Below are 17554 nucleotides of genomic sequence, written 5' to 3' on the forward strand. Positions count from 1 at the left end.
TAATATTTTTATTAAAATAAAAATATCTTTGAACATATATTTAAAAAAAATAAAATCAAAATATTTTTAAAAATATTTAATTTTATTTGTCTGATTTATAAACATGCCATGTTCCAGTCAAAGCCAGTTTTTAACTTAATCAGTAGGCCTAGTGGTTTTTGGTCAATTAAGAACCCACTTTTCTTTTATTTCTTTCTTTTTTTTATTCTCTAAGAGACGGAAAAGCCTGCGTTCTCTCTCGCTGCTGCCAACTCCTCTTATTGATCTCCTTCTTCCATCAAAGACATAGAAAAGCCCAACATTGAAAGAAAAAACGCATTCTTTTTGTTCCACTCTAATCTAATTTTTCGTTTTCTGTTAATTATCATCTTCTTCTTCTTCTTCTTCTTCTTCTTCCTTTTTTTAGTTTGTCATTAAACGCACTACCTTGAGCTCTTTGGTTTCTAAGAGAGAATCCAGTGGTAGAGTTGAAGAGATACTCTTCACTCTTATCGGATTCGTTTCTCGAAGATCAAGTAATGGATAGAGGTAACAGATCACGGAAACCTTTTTTTTTTTTTTTCTTTTCAGAACATGTAAAATTTGTTTTAATTTTGGTCTACTTTTTGTTGGAGAAAATAATGAAATTGTATTTAATAATAATAATAATAATAGTGGTAGTTAAGTTTATTATTTGAACAATTGATGCAAAAATTACAAGAGAAATAGTTATGAATAGAGTTTAATGTTATTGTTCAACTTCAAGTAGTACATTTCTGGAATGTAATGTAATGTAATTGCTTAAGCAAAATTTGGTATTGATCTTTGATTTGCATGTATTCCCTCCATAATTGCTTGGAAGTAGAGTTATGCTTTTTTTTTTTTTTTTGTTTAATAAAAATTATCATTGGGAGCAAATGAAGTTTGTATGTACTAATTTACTGTTAAAGTTCTTTTAATTCTGTGTTAATCTAAAATGGATTTGGTTTGGTTCAAAGTTTATATGCAAAAAGAAAGATTTATTGTGGTTTTTATATTTTGTTTACTTTCTAATACTGAATATGCAAGAAAAAATTAATAGAATTAATTCCTTAGGTTTAGCGTTATTATTTTAATTATGCTTTTGTTCTGCTGCCGGGTGTGAACTGAGTGAGTAAGCAGCTTAAGCTGTTTCCCTGTTCATTAGGCTACTGCTTGCATAATACGGTTTTTACTTTGGAAGTCCATTTAATTGCTTGAACTTCTTTAATGTTCATTCGGCTAAATTTTTTCCTACCATGTTGCAATCTCTCGTTTTCCCTTTTGTTGCTGTTTGTAAATTGGCGAGTCCGTAGTTTGCGTAGCTTCACAATTCAAAACCCAATTGAGCTCTAATGTACGTGTATAAAATTGCTCGATTGCGCTGGGGAGAGTCACTACTGTTAGCTCACCTGTCTGCTTGTTGTCCTCGCTTCATATTATCTGTCTTCATTGTTTTATTAGGTTGTCACCTCTTGCTCTTGCTAGTTCTTTGTGCTTTCTTAGTATCTTTATCACCTCCTGCTTTCTTGAGACAGCAATTGTGGCAGCTTCTTGTTTGAATTTTGTTACCATTCATCCTCTATTTCACCGTTCAAAAGGAACTCAGGTGTCATCTATGTACATAGTGTAGTCTTATGGTTGTGCACATTTTTTTGGCTTCCATAGATTGTTCCTCTCATAATAGGTAATCTAAAATTCAATATCTGATAATTTTTGTGGCTTTAATTTTTCAGGATAATGTTGTGATTGCTATTTAAACTTGTTCATCTCCTGCACCATTAATTAATTTAGAACTTGAAGAATAATAGAAGTATCACGAAGGAAAAATCAACGACAATAGTTGGCAGTATGTTGACACCTAGATTTTCATTTTTTGGGAGTGTGGGTTCGAACAAGGTCAATAACTCATCAGATACTCTTAAAAGGGAGCTGGAACCAACAATAAAACTGCAAACAGATAAGGATGTTTATCGGCCTGGTGATTCCATTTTGGTTACTATTGAGATATCTAACATCCATAATGGCACCTCAGAAAGCATTTTAAGTTCATTGATAATTGAGAAGCTTGGGTTTGAAATTAAAGGTATCGAGAAGTTGGATCCTCAATGGTTTGCTACTCAGAAGCATTTGCCTGGAAGTAAACTGCGTAGAGGTTTGTAAAATTTTCCAATTTTAGTCTTCCTTTTTACATTTTTTAAAGGCCTAATGCATAATGTGATCCTGTACTTTCGGCAATTATCCTTGTGGCCCGTTGAACTTTGCGAGAGACCATCATAATCTTGCACTTTCACATTGCAATAATAACATTACCTCTCGTTAAAATGAGATGTGAAAGTGCAGGGTCATGATTGAACACCCGGAAAGTTGAAGGGGCCACATGGGGAATCAACCAAAGTTCAGGGTCAAATCTATGTATTAGGCCATTTTTTGGAAGTACTTAACATTCACAAATTTTTGTTTCTTTCACTTAATATTTGTCACATATGTTGTCTTTAAAAGGGAAGACTATTTGATTTGCCAGAAAAAATGTTGTGGACTTTTAAGGTAAGATCAGGCAAAAAGGGATGTGGAAGTAATAAGAAAGAAGGAAATGAAGTTGAGGTAGGAAAGTAATTTTGTCTTCTCTAGATTTTTTTTTTTTTGGGGGTGAGGTGAGTTAAAATTGTTCTTCAATGATAAAATTACAATTATTGCCCCACTATTTTTTGGGAGAAATTATTATATAGTTATATGGAAAATTGACTCGTTTTCCCGCCCCTTTCTTTTCAATTTGGAGTGACAAGTTTTTGTAATCTCATGTGCTACTTTCTATTTTATTTTTCTTTTCCTAAACTTCTTCTGTCAACAAACCATGGCAAAGCGGATTACTCCAATGTTCTTCCCCTCTCTCTCTCTCTCTCTCTCTCTCTCTTCTTACCATTTTTCCCAATTTATAATCAATTTGAACAGTCCTCTTGGCCTCTTTTCGACTTACCAAATACAATTAATAGAAGTAGCCAGGAATTTGTTTTTGCATTCAGACTTGTGATGTCAATAGAATTTTGGTTGGCAAAATGAAAGGAGGAAAATAAAGAATGTTGAATATCTTGATCTTTTTATTTTTTATTTTTTATTTTAGTGGTTATATTCCTTTCTTACCTTTGCAGGTGAACATGTCTTTATGGACTGCTCAACATCATCTTTAGTTTCTAATCAGATTTTGTCCTCTGGTGCCACAAAAACATGTAAGATAAGGTTCTATTTTTATTTTATTTTTCTTCGTTTACATTGATTACCATAACAGTGATAGTTATTTAGTCTTCCGCTCTTTTCACCTTTATGATTTCTATTTTAAAAAATGTTAAGTGGATAAAAATGGATCCTTTTGTTGATTGTCTTCATAATTATATTTACAGTTGTCAACATTGAACATCTGTAAATCAGTCCAGTTTCAATCCTACTTGACTTGGTTGGCTGAAACTGAATTCAATTATTCAAGCCCTCTGGTTTGTTTTAGTGGATTTTTCTTTAGTACTATATCATCATTGGGTGAAAAGGTGCTAACAATGTGCATTCGGAGGGCATTTTATTTATTCCCACTTTAGCTAGTTTTATTCTGTACAACAACATCATTGAACTTGTGTAAATCAGTCCAGTTTTAATCCTACTTGACTTGGTTGCCTGAAACTGAATTCAATTATCCAAGCCCTCTGGTTTGTTTCATTGAATTTTCCTTTAGTACTATATAATTATTGGCTGATAGAGGGAAATCATTCTGTTCTCGCACTTTAACTAGTTTTGTTTTCTGCACAAGAGTGTTTGTGAATAAAAGGCTGCTAACAAACTGTTTCATGCTTTAGCACGCTTTGTTGTAATCCTGATACATTATGCTTATATTCTGATTTTCTGAATATATGTTTAATATAATGAGTTAGTTACATTATATTACCTTTTTCAAGTTATTTAATACCAATAGTTCATTCTTGTAAATTCATTAAGCAAATCGCTTTATGCAATCCACAGATGTTGTGCGAGCTGTGCTACCTAGCATTATACCACCATCATATCGTGGTGCTACCATTCGCTATCTTTACTATGTTAAAGGTACATTATTTGGAAGATGGCTGATATTGGAAAATGGGCAGTCTCCCTCAGGTTCACCAAAAGATCTCATTGAACTGGTGGGTTTCCTTGATTATCTCCCTTGCTTTGAGGGTCCATAAATGATTTTCTTTCTATTTGCCTTCTCTATCTGTCTCTGTTATTCACAAGGATAATTCAGTGCACTGTCTCTAGCTATTTGATGGCATGGATAACTCAGTGCACTGTCTCCAGCTATTTATCCATCAGACTGGTTTGAATTTCTTGGCACTTTACTGCTGATAAGTGTTAGTTTACTTAGTGATGTCTTAAATTTTGTATCATGCATTACATATTCTTTCTAGGTGCATTAGCTTTAAATTAATCATGTATTACATCACACTTGTTCTTGTGGTTGATTTTGTGGTCACAATTCCATGTATGATTAATTTGCTATTGTGACATATTGATTTTTGCTATTCTGATGTACTAATTTTTATTATCACCTCAAGAAAATGTCTAATGTGTTGCCTGGAAAAAAAATTTAAATATCATATGTTGATTGCTAGTGACATGCCAAATATCCAGATAGTTCACATGATATTTTTTTTTCTACGATGCTTTTCTAATTATGTATAAGATTTTTCATGTATGTAGCATACAGGTCACACTGTTGAGCTTTTAGCTTAAAAAATTGAGTTGTATATGATGCTTAGCATGTTTCATTAGGCCTTTCCTGCCATTGCTCTCCCCTCTCCCTTTCTATCCCTTCCTCTCTCCTTGGATTAGGAAAAAAATACTAAAAGGACTTCATGGAGGTGCAGAAAAGAGAGAGTCAACAAAGTGTATAAGATAATACCATTCTCAAGAAGCAGTCTTCTATACCAAAATTTAAGTCTCCAGAGCTAACTATTAGCTAGATCAGATACCTTTCCTCGAACCCAAAGGCACTCCTCTTTCAATTCCTGGGAACTGTCTAAAATTAGTAAGAGTATCAAGAAGAAGTATTTCCTCCTCTCCCTAACTATTCTCAAAAAATTGTTCAACTTTGGTTTATGGATAAGAAATGGCTCGAACAGTTATTTTTTGTATCTGAGTTAAGTCTCTTGGGGCCATTTCTCAGTCTTTCTTTATTATCACATTAGTGCAACCTTTTTAGTGGATTGTGAACTCTGGTGGTCCACTCATGCAATACAACTACAATGCTTCCTTGATGCTTTATTTATGGACGTTTATGCCTTTATTATCACGGAACATGACAGGATTGATAGAATATCAAAGACAATTTTCTGCTTCTTCCTGACACGCAACTTAGTTTTTTTTATGTTGTTGCCATTTATTAGCAACTAGTATTGCTCTTATTAGCATAGATGCATTGATTTTGGTGAAAACCCTTTATTCTTTTTATCACTTACGGCTTTTCAATTTTTGAATTCAAGTTCTCATATGGAGTTATACTTCTGGTAGGAAGCTCGTGTCCCATTACAAATATGGGTGACTCAGAAGAGCAATGGCCTGCTTATGGAAGAAGGTCAGCATGATGGTGAGTAGTTTCTGTTTCCCATTTGCTTGAACCACGAACTTATTTGTTGCTTGCTTTGGTAATGTTCACAATCAAAGGGGTTTATTAGAATTCAGGTGATAGTATCTATTAAATCGCAAGGATTGAGGAGAAAAAGAGAGGTAATTGCTATCATTGCATTGGTTGGTTTTTGAGATACCATTGTCTCTAAAACTTCTTGAGAAATTAATTACTATCTAGGATTTGAGAAATTTAATCAGCAGACAAGTGACCTAAGACCATACATATAACACTCATGTATATTGACCTTAACTCAGCTGAATAGCTGCTTGTGCAAAATTTGAAAAAATAACAAATTCTTGTTGGAAATAGACTTACAAATTTGTATGCCAAGAAACTTCAAGAGTTCATTGTTGTTGGAGATTTAGACTCTGCAGATACTTTTAAGAAGCTCCAAGTTGATTGCAGCTGCAGATGGATAAATATTCGGTGATGTTAAGTATCATTCTGCCAAGAGTTGTATGCATCTTGGCCTGAAATCTAAAACGTGAACATGCTAGCCATACTGTTGTACAAATCAGAAAATATGGCCTTATACTCCATTGCATCTTGAATAAGAAATACTGATAAACCAGTTTTTCCATTCACTACAAGTTTAAGACATACAATCAACAATTTGTGCAGGAGTTTGTGTCATCTTGTTTATTAACATCTGTTTTCTTTCTTTGCTCTTCTATTTTTTTCCCTTTCTTGACCTTCCATCGTTATAAATATTGGCTTTCAATTCTTTTGTTTGATTATATCCATGATGAACACAAAGGATATATTTTTTTTATTAAATACATTGCACCTTAAGGTAAAACTTTTCTTGATCCTTGTTTTTGTCTTTCTTTTTATGCTTCTTGCAAATGATTATAACTTTAATATTTATTATGTATTCTAACTGCATTTCTACATATTAATATAAAATATTGCATTTAGAAGATCTTTTTTGGTAAGAGACATTGGATTTTATTTGTTTTATATATCCCTTGAAAGACTATAACATTTGTATATTGATGTCGTCAGCAATTGTTCCTTCTACAACCCTCCAACTGGATGTATACTGGAAAGCTATGGATGGAGATTCTGAATGGGTAGGCAGTTCATTGTGCATTTTGAATGGATCGTACTTGTGATATATGATATATGAAGTCTGTGTATTTGGAGTTTCTATTTCAGTGTCATTTTAACTTACATTCACCCATGCAATTCCTTCCGCTAGCTATTTGAAATTTGATAGATTGAGTTATTCAATTTGTTTTCTGATACAGTCTAGAGTAAATGATTTAGAAGATGGAGTTGAGGAAGGTTATGACAGTTCCAGAGATGAAGTCTCTTCCATTTCTTCCTACAATCCCACTAAAGAAAGCATAGACAAGATGTTTGGTAGTTCTTTGTCCTTGCAATCATTTGCAGCAAGGTCTTCACATAAGGATGCTTCAAATATTGAAACAGGACGTACAAGTTTGTCATCAAATGTTGCACTTCCTCGACTATCTGTGGCTGAGGTTTTATATGATTCTAGTTCAGGTAAGTGGAGACTGAATTAGTGATTATAACAACTGTAATATTTATTTGTTATTTATTAAACTCATTGTTTACTACATATAGCTAAAAGGTCTATACTCCATGTTAATTAATACTAATAATGCACCAAAAAGAAAAGAAGGATGTTGGTTTCATTGCTAATATGGCACACAACTTACAAATTAGATGGTGATTACTGTGCCCCTAGAACAAATTGTTCATGTTAAATTGATAACTCTATGACCACAGACTGAACCGAAATCCTGTTCAAAGGGGTACCTTAGGGTCCTTTTTACTTAGAAATATGGGTGTGTGCAGGAAATTATTTCTGTACAAACAGAAGACTGAATTTCTAATTGTTTTTCTGTTTTTTTAGAATTAACAGTTTCCATGTTTTCAAATTTGTATCGATTTTTGAAAAACAACTGAAACTTATTTTCTATCTTATTCCCTTGTGAAGCTTTTTGCTTGTTTCTCATTTGCTTTAAAAGAAAATATGCATGAATCTGTATCTTCTTCAGAACTATTACTATTACTGGAAAAGGTACGCTACTTCTGCTGGTAATAACATAACCACCACTATCATTGTTACTGCTGCCATACCAATGACGTGGTTATCACCAACAGAGAACATCTCAAGCTTTGCTTGCTGTTGCCACCGCTGAAGTGAAACTGCTGCCACTCTCATCACTGCACACTGCCATTATTGTTATTATTGCTGCCATTGATAGCCTCGTTATTGCCTCTGCTGGCACCATCATTATCTTTTGAACCAAATATTTCATCACTTGACTAGTTTCCATCTATTGTTTCTTCAGGTCAGCAGCAGAAGATTCTGAAACCTCAATCTGAAGATGGTGTTTTAGGGGAATCCTTTGCACCTGTTATACCAACCAGTGAACCAGTTCAATGTAAATTATGAGACTTTTATTTTTTCCTTTTAATATTAAAACTACTTCTCATATATTTTAGATATACCTATAACTGTTAACTTACAAGTTTTGCAATGCTGGTAAACTTTGCAACATTTTCTGCAGCTGAAAGCTTCATTCGAGGAAGGTCTTATAACATAAGGATGGATGATCAAGTTCTGCTTAGATTTTCTCCGAAGAATTCTGATTCCACTTATTACTTCGGTGACATGGTAATGGCGGGTTATGTATATTTTAAGCATGTTTTTCAGAGATTTAACATTCACATTATTTTTCCTAATTTTACTAACCTATTTTACTGACAGATTGGTGGAACTCTCACATTTTTTCATGAAGAAGGATCTAGGAGATGCCTTGAGGTAACGGCCAATGACAAGCAATAAAAAATATGACTGCAGATGTATGTAAATGTGAAACCAGTTGTGAAACTGAAAATATCTATCTTAGTGTGAGTTTGATCCCTTTAGACTGCTGCACGGTCAATTAATGCTTTCAGCCCATCAAGTGTTGCATCAAGCGCTTTAGATGTATCAAACTGGGAACTACTATAGTATTGAAGTTGACTGGAAGGATGATTGATATATTGTAGGTCTCAATAACTCTGGAAACTTCAGAGACTATAAACCGACGTTTTGTTCATCCTTCTCGCAGGAATTCCCTAACAATGACAAAGGTATGTCTGGGTATATGCAATGTTTCTCAGTTGATGGATTTATCACATACCATAAAAGTTATACTTTGGAAAAAATAATAGACTTTCCTGATTAACACATTTTTTTGGGGGAATGATTGTTACTATTTTTGCATTGACATCTATCTCCCTACAAGTGCTACATGTATATTCTTATTAAATGTGTTTGCATGTCCAAAAGCTGATATAGAAATTGTGCAGAGTTTTAGTTATGTTAGAATCTCAATTTAATATTATTCCCAATTCAAAGACCAAGTTATTGTGTTCGATATTTTGAGAACTGAAAGGAACTCATGGTAAGCAAAAACAATCGTAGTTATTGTTGCTTGGTTATTTCAGTAATTGTGATAGATGTATTTAATAGATTCATATCTGGTGCTGAGATCTAATCATAAGTATATTTTGTGGCATGATGCTTTCCTCACAGCTTAATATTTTACCCAATTTCCTTGACTCCTGCCATTTTATGATATTCCACATGGTTGATAGAGAGGCATCGACCATGAAAGCTTTTACTTAAGTGACAGCAATCAGTTCCAGGAATGAGAGTAATTATTGCATTTCACCATCTAATCAAATCTACTTCCATAATTTTCTCGAGATGGAAATAGCAGAGAGCTTGCTTAGCAGTATCCTGTACTTTAAAATGGCAATAATCAGTTGACTTTTGGGAATGGTCTTTGCATGTAGTATCTAATCGAAGGCAGGGTGATAATAATATCTAGAGTGAACTAGCAGAGAGTTAAACATCTTGTTTGTCAGTATATAAGTTGTTTGGCTTAAAAAGGTTGTACTCTTTTAGAGTGATATGCAGAACTTTTACAAATGTGCATAAAGTGTATTTTCCTTTACATACATATTTTAGACGATAAAAAACTAAACTGCTCCAGTCTTAAGTGTACATATATTTATCTTCTGATTTTTGTTATTCAAGCATGTTTTTTTCTTTTGCTTATCAATAAAAAGAGCATTGTCCTACTTTCTCTATCTTCTAATAGAATTATCATCGCTTAGAGTGAAAAATTGATCAGACGTACGAACTAGACAAATTAGAAGAGCCAAACACTTTTTATGCGACACCAAAAAATTAAAAAATTAAAACAGAAATATGTAGCTGGAAGATCTTCCGGCACCTCACCCCCTCCCCTCCCTCTTCCTTTCTGCTTATTTTAATGTTGTGAACTTCAGGCGTGTTGGCAGTAGTAAACATAGAAATCTTATCTGCTAATTGACACACTTAAAATATTATTTTAGCTATCCCATCATCCTTGCAGGTTCAGAGTGATCATAATGAGGTTGTGGCAGATTTGGTGCAGACCAGCTTTCTTTTTTCACTTCCCATGGATGGACCCATGTCCTTTTCCACTCCACACATCTCTGTGCAATGGGCTCTAAGATTTGAATTTTTTACCACTCCAAAGAATGTGGACTGGACAAGGTATTTCCAAATAGCATTTAATGAAGCATTTGTTGCAAGGGTTCTTTCGATCTTTGATCATAGATTTTGCATTCAATATCCAATTACTGTATGCTGCTGCTGGCAGAGACAGTTGGATTGTAGCTGTCTGTTATTTATTTTCAGGAACAACAAAAATATCTAATTGGTATTGGTTTTTACATGCTCTTGGTTGCTAAGTTGAATTGCCAAGTTGAATCCCTAAATCATTTAGATATCAAAGTCACTGGAGAACTACTTAGCTACCTGTTTACATGTAATAAGAGGAAAACTTATGAAATGTTGATTATGGGCATATTACTTTTAGCGGTAGGTTTTGACATTGCTGAGGATTGACCAAAATATGGGTAATTAGTAAACTTGTGTGAGAGTTTCCCATCCCTATGTTTTTCTCCACCAAGATCGGCGCTATTCATGCCATTTTCATTAGTTCTGCCTACTGTCAGTTATGGAAAACAATTACAGACCCACATCCAAACATGCATTGATAAAGATGTATGTCCAACTCAGATTGTTATGTCTTTTCAGCAGTAATACTGGAAAAGTTAAATTTGCAGATTTATTCTTCAGATTTGTATAGTTGCCTCTCGCATCTCTTTTGTATTAAATTTTTATTGATCTTTCCAAATGCAGATATGATCATCCTCTTCTGGTAGAGGGTAGAGACAAGAGCGAGTGGGTTCTCCCCATTACTGTGCATGCACCTCCACCTGGTACTGCTGCACATGCCCGAGATGAGAAGAATTTCTCTTCGGAGCCTTTGTGGCTTTCTACTTGAAGGTACATCTTGCAAATTTTATTTGTTATATTTAGGAGCATTAAATCAATTAGCTTCTCCACAAACTTGATTAAATTTAAGGAGATTTTGTTTGGAGATTTATGGCTTATCATGAGGAGCTAAGTTTTAAGTTTATGAAGATGCAGAGTAAAACAGGGACATCTCCCCGTATGGGTTCTTAAAGGTTGTAAACAGGAGATTTTGTTGGTCCAGTGATCGGATACCCATTTTCTACTCCATGCTGTCAAAAGAAATTCCCATCACCTCCTGTGATGTAAATTGAAAATTTGAAAATGAAAAATTAAAAGAAGTGAGCTAATGATTCATTGACAGTATATTCATACATTCAAATTTAGTTGTGTAAAACCATATGCAAATATGCAAGATTTCTGAACATGTTCAATTTTCTTTTACATAAATTTTAAATAAATAAGTAATTTTAAATTTAATAGTTATACATATTATTATAATTAGATAATATGATTAATCTTATAATAAATTTAACACAATTTTCATATACATAAAATATGAAAAATAATCTAATGTATGAATTAATGATCTAATAACTTAATACTAATATGAAAATCCATATTTAATTCATATTATATTAATTTTTTCTATTTATTATGATTCATGGCATTATGAATTTATTTTTAAAATTAAGGTTATTTATTTATTTATTTTTTAATGAAAAGCACATGGGGAATTTATGCATCAGGCTCATAGTTTATATGTTCCTATATTAGTAGGATGACATTTGATCATTAGTTCTGATTTAAGGATTAAGGTGCCTGAGTTAAAATTTGAATAGCTAACCCTATTGATATCTCTTCTTCTTCGCATATAACCACCAACAAGAACATCAATTTCTCCAACGTATATGATATATTGTACTGTCTCTTAGGCTTTAGAATTTGTTTGTCAGTGCATTTTTTTTTTGCTTTTCCTCTGTCTTCTCTTTAAACATGTCAATTTAATATTGATGGATGCAGGAGAATTGATCATAAGTTCAATACAGACAAGTATTTTTTGTTTACATAAAAGATATATTGATGCGCTCTTATATGAGTCTATAAATTACCAAATTAGGTAATTTAGTAAAGACTTTACTTTTTATCTATGTTGCATTAAATATTTATTTATTTATTTTTATTTATAAAATGGGTCCAAGTTGAATCTCACTATTCAATTAAAAAAAAAAAAGAATGAAAACTACATTTAGTTACCTACTTACGTTATATGACTCCTCATACACCAAATTAATAGGTGATTTTCATTATTGTTATTTTATTTGTTTCTCTCCCCTGTGAATGGTGAGATACTCTCATCTCTCTGCATCATGTGTAGTTAAGTTTAATACAGTCCGCAAATGAAAGAAATGAAAAAAAAAAAAAAAAAAAAAAAAAGCACTTCGATTGTATGGAAAACATTAGAAACAAACCAATTAAGTTACAACAAAAAACAATGAATAAAAGAAAGTTACAACAAACAGTAAATAGGTTCAATTTCTAACAAAAGCTTTGGAGAGCTGAAAGAACCAAAATGCCAACAAGAACCAAATGGCTTTGTGAAAACGGAAAAATAGAGTAAACATGAGCCCAGGATGGCCCAATCGCTTATAAATTTATTGCCACAAATTATTTAATCCCCAGTTCATCAATATGAGAACTGGTTATAATATTCCAAATAATAAAAGCTGGCCTCCCCTACATCCTTGATTTGGCAATCACTTCATTTCCTGCACTGCCCATTTCCGTCGCCCCTGACCTTGTCCATGTCTTCTCCTTGAATTGCTCCTCAGTCACTCCTGCAAAATAAGATTGACAACAAACAAATAATCAGAAAAACACTTCTCCATTACGGACTATCTCTGAAAAGTCAAAGGTTTGATATATAAGGATATTCGGAGAAATATAAAAATATATTTCGAGAGAGAAAGAGAGACTTGCCTTTGCCCATGGCAGCAGTGGAAGAGATGCCTCCTTGGACAGTCTTGAGGTACCTATCATAATAATTAGCACCAGACCATTTCTGATGAGCAAGAGTATCAACCCCATTATTCCTTTCCTCTCTTTGTATTTTCTCAACATAAGCCAACATTCCTCTCCTTGCAAAATCCTTGGCAAATGTATCAATCACAAGAGCATCAGCATGAAAACCTGCCAACGTTATAAACTGCCAGCAAAATCCTAATCTCGCAATCCGAGGAATGAAATCCCTCATTTGTTGATCGGTCATGCCCGAAGCATCCCAGTTAAAAGAGGGTGAAAGATTATAAGCGAGCATAATTTCCGGCTGCTTGGACTTAACTCCTTGAGCAAATTTAGTACATTCATCCAAATCTGGACTTGAAGTCTCCATCCATATAAGATCGGCGTGAGGAGCGAAAGCCCAGCCGCGAACAACAGCAGCCATAACAGACCCTTTAAATCTGTAAAACCCTTCTCTAGTTCTAGGCAAATCCCAATCCCAGAACAAATTATTGACTCCTAATCCTTCAGCAATATCTTTTGCTTGCTCATAAGACAAGCACTTATCGAAACTACTCTGATTCATCCATTGCTCCATTCTTCTCCTCTTTTCGCCTTCTCCAATATTATTCATACTCTTTATAGCATCCATTACACATTCAGAGAAGGTCTTAAGTTGCGCCATTGCGAGCCAGTTGTCCTCAATAGCTTGAAGTTCAGCTCCAGTTTTTCCATTAGCCATACCAATAGCTAACATATCAGCCAAACTTTTCCCCCTAAGGTTCGGATTTGTGGCGCCTAAAATAAATTGATGATCTCTCGAATCAACATTTGTTTGAATCAAATTCGCCGCGACAGCATCAGTTCTTGCAACTAAAACTGTCTCTACACCCATAACATCAAACTGAAGCCTGGCCGCCACAAGCCTATTAATATGTTCACTGACAGCAACAAGTACTTTCCCAGCCATATGACCGCATTTCTTAGTAACAGAAGATTGATCTTCTATATGCACACCAGCTGCTCCTCTTTCAACGAAAAGCTTGCAGAGCTTGACAGTTGCAGTAGTACCACCGAACCCAGTATCTCCATCGGCGATTATAGGCTTTAAGTAGTCAACATAAGGAGTTCTTGCTCTTTCTTCGCGGCTCATGCTCATTCTTGCTTCTCTTTGTTTCCTGTCATGATATTGTTGAGCGAAAAACAAGTGTTCGACTTTGTTTGGAACGGTGTCATATGGGTAATCAGCAAGGTCAGGGCCTGGTTCATTCGTTGTAGTGTGGGTGGAGGAACATTGCCAACCGGAAACGTAAATGGAGTCCAAGTGTTTAGCCATCATGGTGACTTGAACTGGGTCAAGTGCACCGAAGGTTCTTGAAGCAGTGCCGTTAGCTTGGTGAGTTTTGAGAGTTAGCCATAGTTTTTTAGCCAGTTCGTTTGAGGCGTAGCTTTGTTTGAGATTTCCTCTCAGTGCTACAACGTCTCTTGCTGTGTATGGTCTTCGGGTTAGCTTGAACCTCTCTGAGTTCCACCATGATTGTACTTCCGCAACTTCTGCTTCGAATCTCCCTTCTTCATCCATCATCTGTTCACAATATTTTTAATATGGGTTAAAAAATGTTTTAACATAAAAAAAAAAAAAAATTACAGTTGAGCATAAATCCGTTGACCAACTGAATCGAACCAGATCAAATTAATCTATTTGGTTTAATTTTAATTTCGATTAGATTCAGTTTTCATTAAATTTAAAATTGAAACCAAATTTACCTAAAAATGAATCAAAACTTCAAAATTAATTACAGAATCAATTCATTTAAAAGTAATTGGTTCAATTGAGTTTTTACATCATAAAAGTTTAGATTTATTTAGTTTTAATTGTTTTAGTTAATAAAAATCAAATTGACAGTTTGCAACTAGCTAAGAAAATATTTTTTTTGAAAAAAAAAATGATTAATCAACCAATAATTTACTAAACATGTCTCCTCAGAGCTATCAACCAACCAATGATTTCCAAAATATTTTTCCTAAAAGCAACTTTTAATTATTAAGAAAATAAAAATAACCGATAACTTTAATTTAGAAGTAATCTATATCTATATTTATCTATCTATCTATACTATATATAAAAGTGAGAATGAGGAGAGAAATAATGAGATTTCTTATATTATTCTTGTAAAATTTAAAATACTCTAAAATAATCTTAGTTATCGCCGATTAAAAAAATTTTAACATAAAAATATATATAATATCTCTATAATTTGATTGGTTTTTTTTATTTTTTTAATAGAACATAGAGATAATTAAGCATTTGAAAATTTAAAATTTTATTATTATTATATTATTATTCCTAATTATGTTTTATCTCATTATATTATTATATAAATTATTAATAATAATTTAATAATTGTAATAATAATTTATTATTATTATTATTATTATTATTATTATTGTTATTATTATTTATTTATTATTATTGTAATTTATCTTCAACATTATTATTTTAAATTTTAAATGAATATGTGTAAATATGAGCAATTTATAAATTTTTATTTTTTTGAATTTAGTTTAAATAAATATATTTAGATAATTAAGATTTTAATTTAATAAAGGGTATGGTTAAAATTTTTTAATTAAAAAATAAAAATTATTTAGCATTGTTTATAAATATTTAATTTGATTTATTAGATTATTTTCTTATTCTATTGTTAAAGTATATTTATTTACGGAAAGAGATTACAGCGAAAGTTATTAACAAGACATATAAGTTAATTATAAAATGTAAAATAAAAGCTATATGATGATTTTTATAAATCGATTTGGTGCTTAAACAAAAAAAATAAAAACAACTAGCGTATAACAAAAACTATATGAATCAGTATGTTGAAGAGAATATAAATGACATATTTCTTATTTAAATTGTTATTTTAAAGGGAGAAATAAATGTATCAAATTTTTTTTCAATGGGATTTTACAGTTCAATATATATTTTAAAAAAAAATTACTGTAGATATAAAAATCCACTATATTTATCTCAATCCAAATAAAAATTTATACTTTAATTATATAAATAAAAAACTAAATAAGTATAAAAAATCAACATATAATTACGAGTGTAATTAACATGCATTGCCACGTTGTAAAAACAACTAATTATTTTAAAACAAGAGATATCGACGTCAAATTTCAATTAGAGTTAAATCAATTTAAAAAAGTTGAGTAATTATTGAACTAGTCACTGAGTAACAAATATTTTTTTATTCGATTCAGTCATAGTCATAGTTGAAGTTTTCTTCCTCAAGTAATTCAAAAGTAAAATCGGCTGAATTTGTCCGATTTCGGAAACAGGCCTGTCCGGGCCGATCCGGAGTAACAACTCTGACAAGCTAATGGACCCAGTTGGACCGTTCGAATGTTATTGCTTAAAAAGATAAGAATAAAGTATATATATATATATATATATATATATATATATATATATATATATATATAATGCCACATAGACAGATGCATAAATGTCATTATGCATGTTTATGTCTAGAAGTTATTGCCTTCGTCATTTCAAGTGCCCTTTAAAATAATTATACAAGTATCAAGAAAATTGTTAAATAATCTCAATTTAAAAAAAAGATAAATAATTTTAATTAATTAAACTATCTTATAATAATTTTTAAATAATAAATTTATTTAGTGAAAATATTAAAAGATAAGGTAAAATTAAAAAAATTAATATTCTGTAATTTTCTAAAAGTTCATATGAAGTGACAAAAATAAAATTGAAGCGACTTGAAATGAAATAAAAATATTAATTCTACAATATAATTAAATAAAAGATAAAAGTGTATAAATTATAATTCTTCACAAATAATGTTTTAATCCTTCTCATGATGGTATTATTTTTAGATTATTGCATGATACTTCTGAGATCGCTTATTCTAAATGGTGTAGCAACCATCTAATTAAATTTTGTTTAATTACATTAAAAAAACATTTAATCTATTTGCTATATATGAAAGAGATTGAAAAATCTCAATCTCTCCTTCTAAAACAAAATTAGAAGTATATATATATATATATATATATATATATATATATGCTGTGGCAGAATTAAACTATATATGAAGGAAATGCATTGCAAATAATCACCAATAAGATTAAAAACTAAATTATTAATAATAGCTAGAGAGAAGGGTAATTTGGACATACCATTGAAGGAACAGAGAAAGATGAGGCCATGGCTAAAGCTTTAACTTGCAGGGAAGAGTGTGAGGTTTGATCTGAGTGTAAACTAAGAGAAGTTCATGTAAAAGAGCTAAATGAGCTCATCAATTTATAACCGAAGGATGGAATGGAAAAGAGACAAAAAGAAATACAAAAACCAAGAAAATGATTTTTCCACTTGTAATAATTTATTTTCTCAAATTAAAATCTTATCTTTGATAATAAATAAATAAAAATAAATTTGCAATTGTTATCTTCAGAAAGAGTATGAAATATGTCCCTTGGGAGGTGCATTTGCAGGGCACGTATGCCATCCCCACTACATGCAACTTGTCTCGTTTCTTTTACTATGATGTCAC

General features: G+C 32.1%; 2 protein-coding genes across 5 annotated transcripts; one reads left to right on the forward strand and one right to left on the reverse strand.

Annotated features, from left to right (window-relative positions):
- The first annotated feature begins 156 nt into the window (after positions 1 to 156).
- Positions 157 to 11456, forward strand: LOC105645377 (immunoglobulin). 4 transcript variants are annotated; one of them, XM_012230966.4, is made up of 14 exons: positions 160 to 528; positions 1734 to 2152; positions 3147 to 3224; positions 4003 to 4160; positions 5527 to 5602; positions 6650 to 6717; positions 6895 to 7153; positions 7969 to 8061; positions 8188 to 8294; positions 8388 to 8441; positions 8672 to 8755; positions 10048 to 10211; positions 10863 to 11009; positions 11148 to 11456. In XM_012230966.4, exons 2-13 carry the CDS (start codon positions 1849 to 1851, stop codon positions 11005 to 11007), a joined length of 1590 nt encoding a protein of 529 aa, XP_012086356.1. In that variant the 5' UTR covers positions 160 to 528; positions 1734 to 1848; the 3' UTR covers positions 11008 to 11009; positions 11148 to 11456. The 4 variants fall into 4 exon arrangements, with proteins under 4 accessions (XP_037497100.1, XP_012086356.1, XP_012086357.1 ...); XM_012230967.4 differs by having other exon boundaries at positions 11154 to 11456; XM_012230964.4 differs by having other exon boundaries at positions 10863 to 11456.
- A 966-nt stretch (positions 11457 to 12422) lies between these two features.
- ICL (isocitrate lyase) lies at positions 12423 to 17291 on the reverse strand. The gene is made up of 3 exons (XM_012230968.4): positions 17181 to 17291; positions 12957 to 14562; positions 12423 to 12814 (listed from the first exon to the last, which is right to left on the reverse strand). The coding sequence occupies exons 1-3, from the start codon at positions 17208 to 17210 to the stop codon at positions 12714 to 12716; spliced, it is 1737 nt and encodes a 578-aa protein (XP_012086358.1). The 5' UTR covers positions 17211 to 17291; the 3' UTR covers positions 12423 to 12713.
- Positions 17292 to 17554: the final 263 nt, after the last annotated feature.

This window comes from Jatropha curcas, chromosome 3 (genome assembly GCF_041381405.1).
Source record: "Jatropha curcas cultivar XTBG-Jc1 chromosome 3, XTBG_Jcur_1.0, whole genome shotgun sequence".
NCBI classification, from domain to species: Eukaryota; Viridiplantae; Streptophyta; class Magnoliopsida; order Malpighiales; family Euphorbiaceae; genus Jatropha; species Jatropha curcas.

Bases quoted from the DNA above. Each gene is read 5' to 3' on its own strand.
- LOC105645377 (XM_012230964.4), top strand. From the start codon at position 1,849: ATGTTGACACCTAGATTTTCATTTTTTGGGAGTGTGGGTTCGAACAAG. The intron at 5,603-6,649 runs GTGAGTAGTTTC...TGATGTCGTCAG, and splicing joins GGAAGAAGGTCAGCATGATG to CAATTGTTCCTTCTACAACC. The intron at 6,718-6,894 runs GTAGGCAGTTCA...TTTCTGATACAG, and splicing joins TGGATGGAGATTCTGAATGG to TCTAGAGTAAATGATTTAGA.
- ICL (XM_012230968.4), bottom strand. From the start codon at position 17,210: ATGGCCTCATCTTTCTCTGTTCCTTCAATG. The intron at 14,563-17,180 runs GTATGTCCAAAT...TATTGTGAACAG, and splicing joins CTTTCTCTGTTCCTTCAATG to ATGATGGATGAAGAAGGGAG. The intron at 12,815-12,956 runs GCAAGTCTCTCT...CTTATTTTGCAG, and splicing joins CACTGCTGCCATGGGCAAAG to GAGTGACTGAGGAGCAATTC.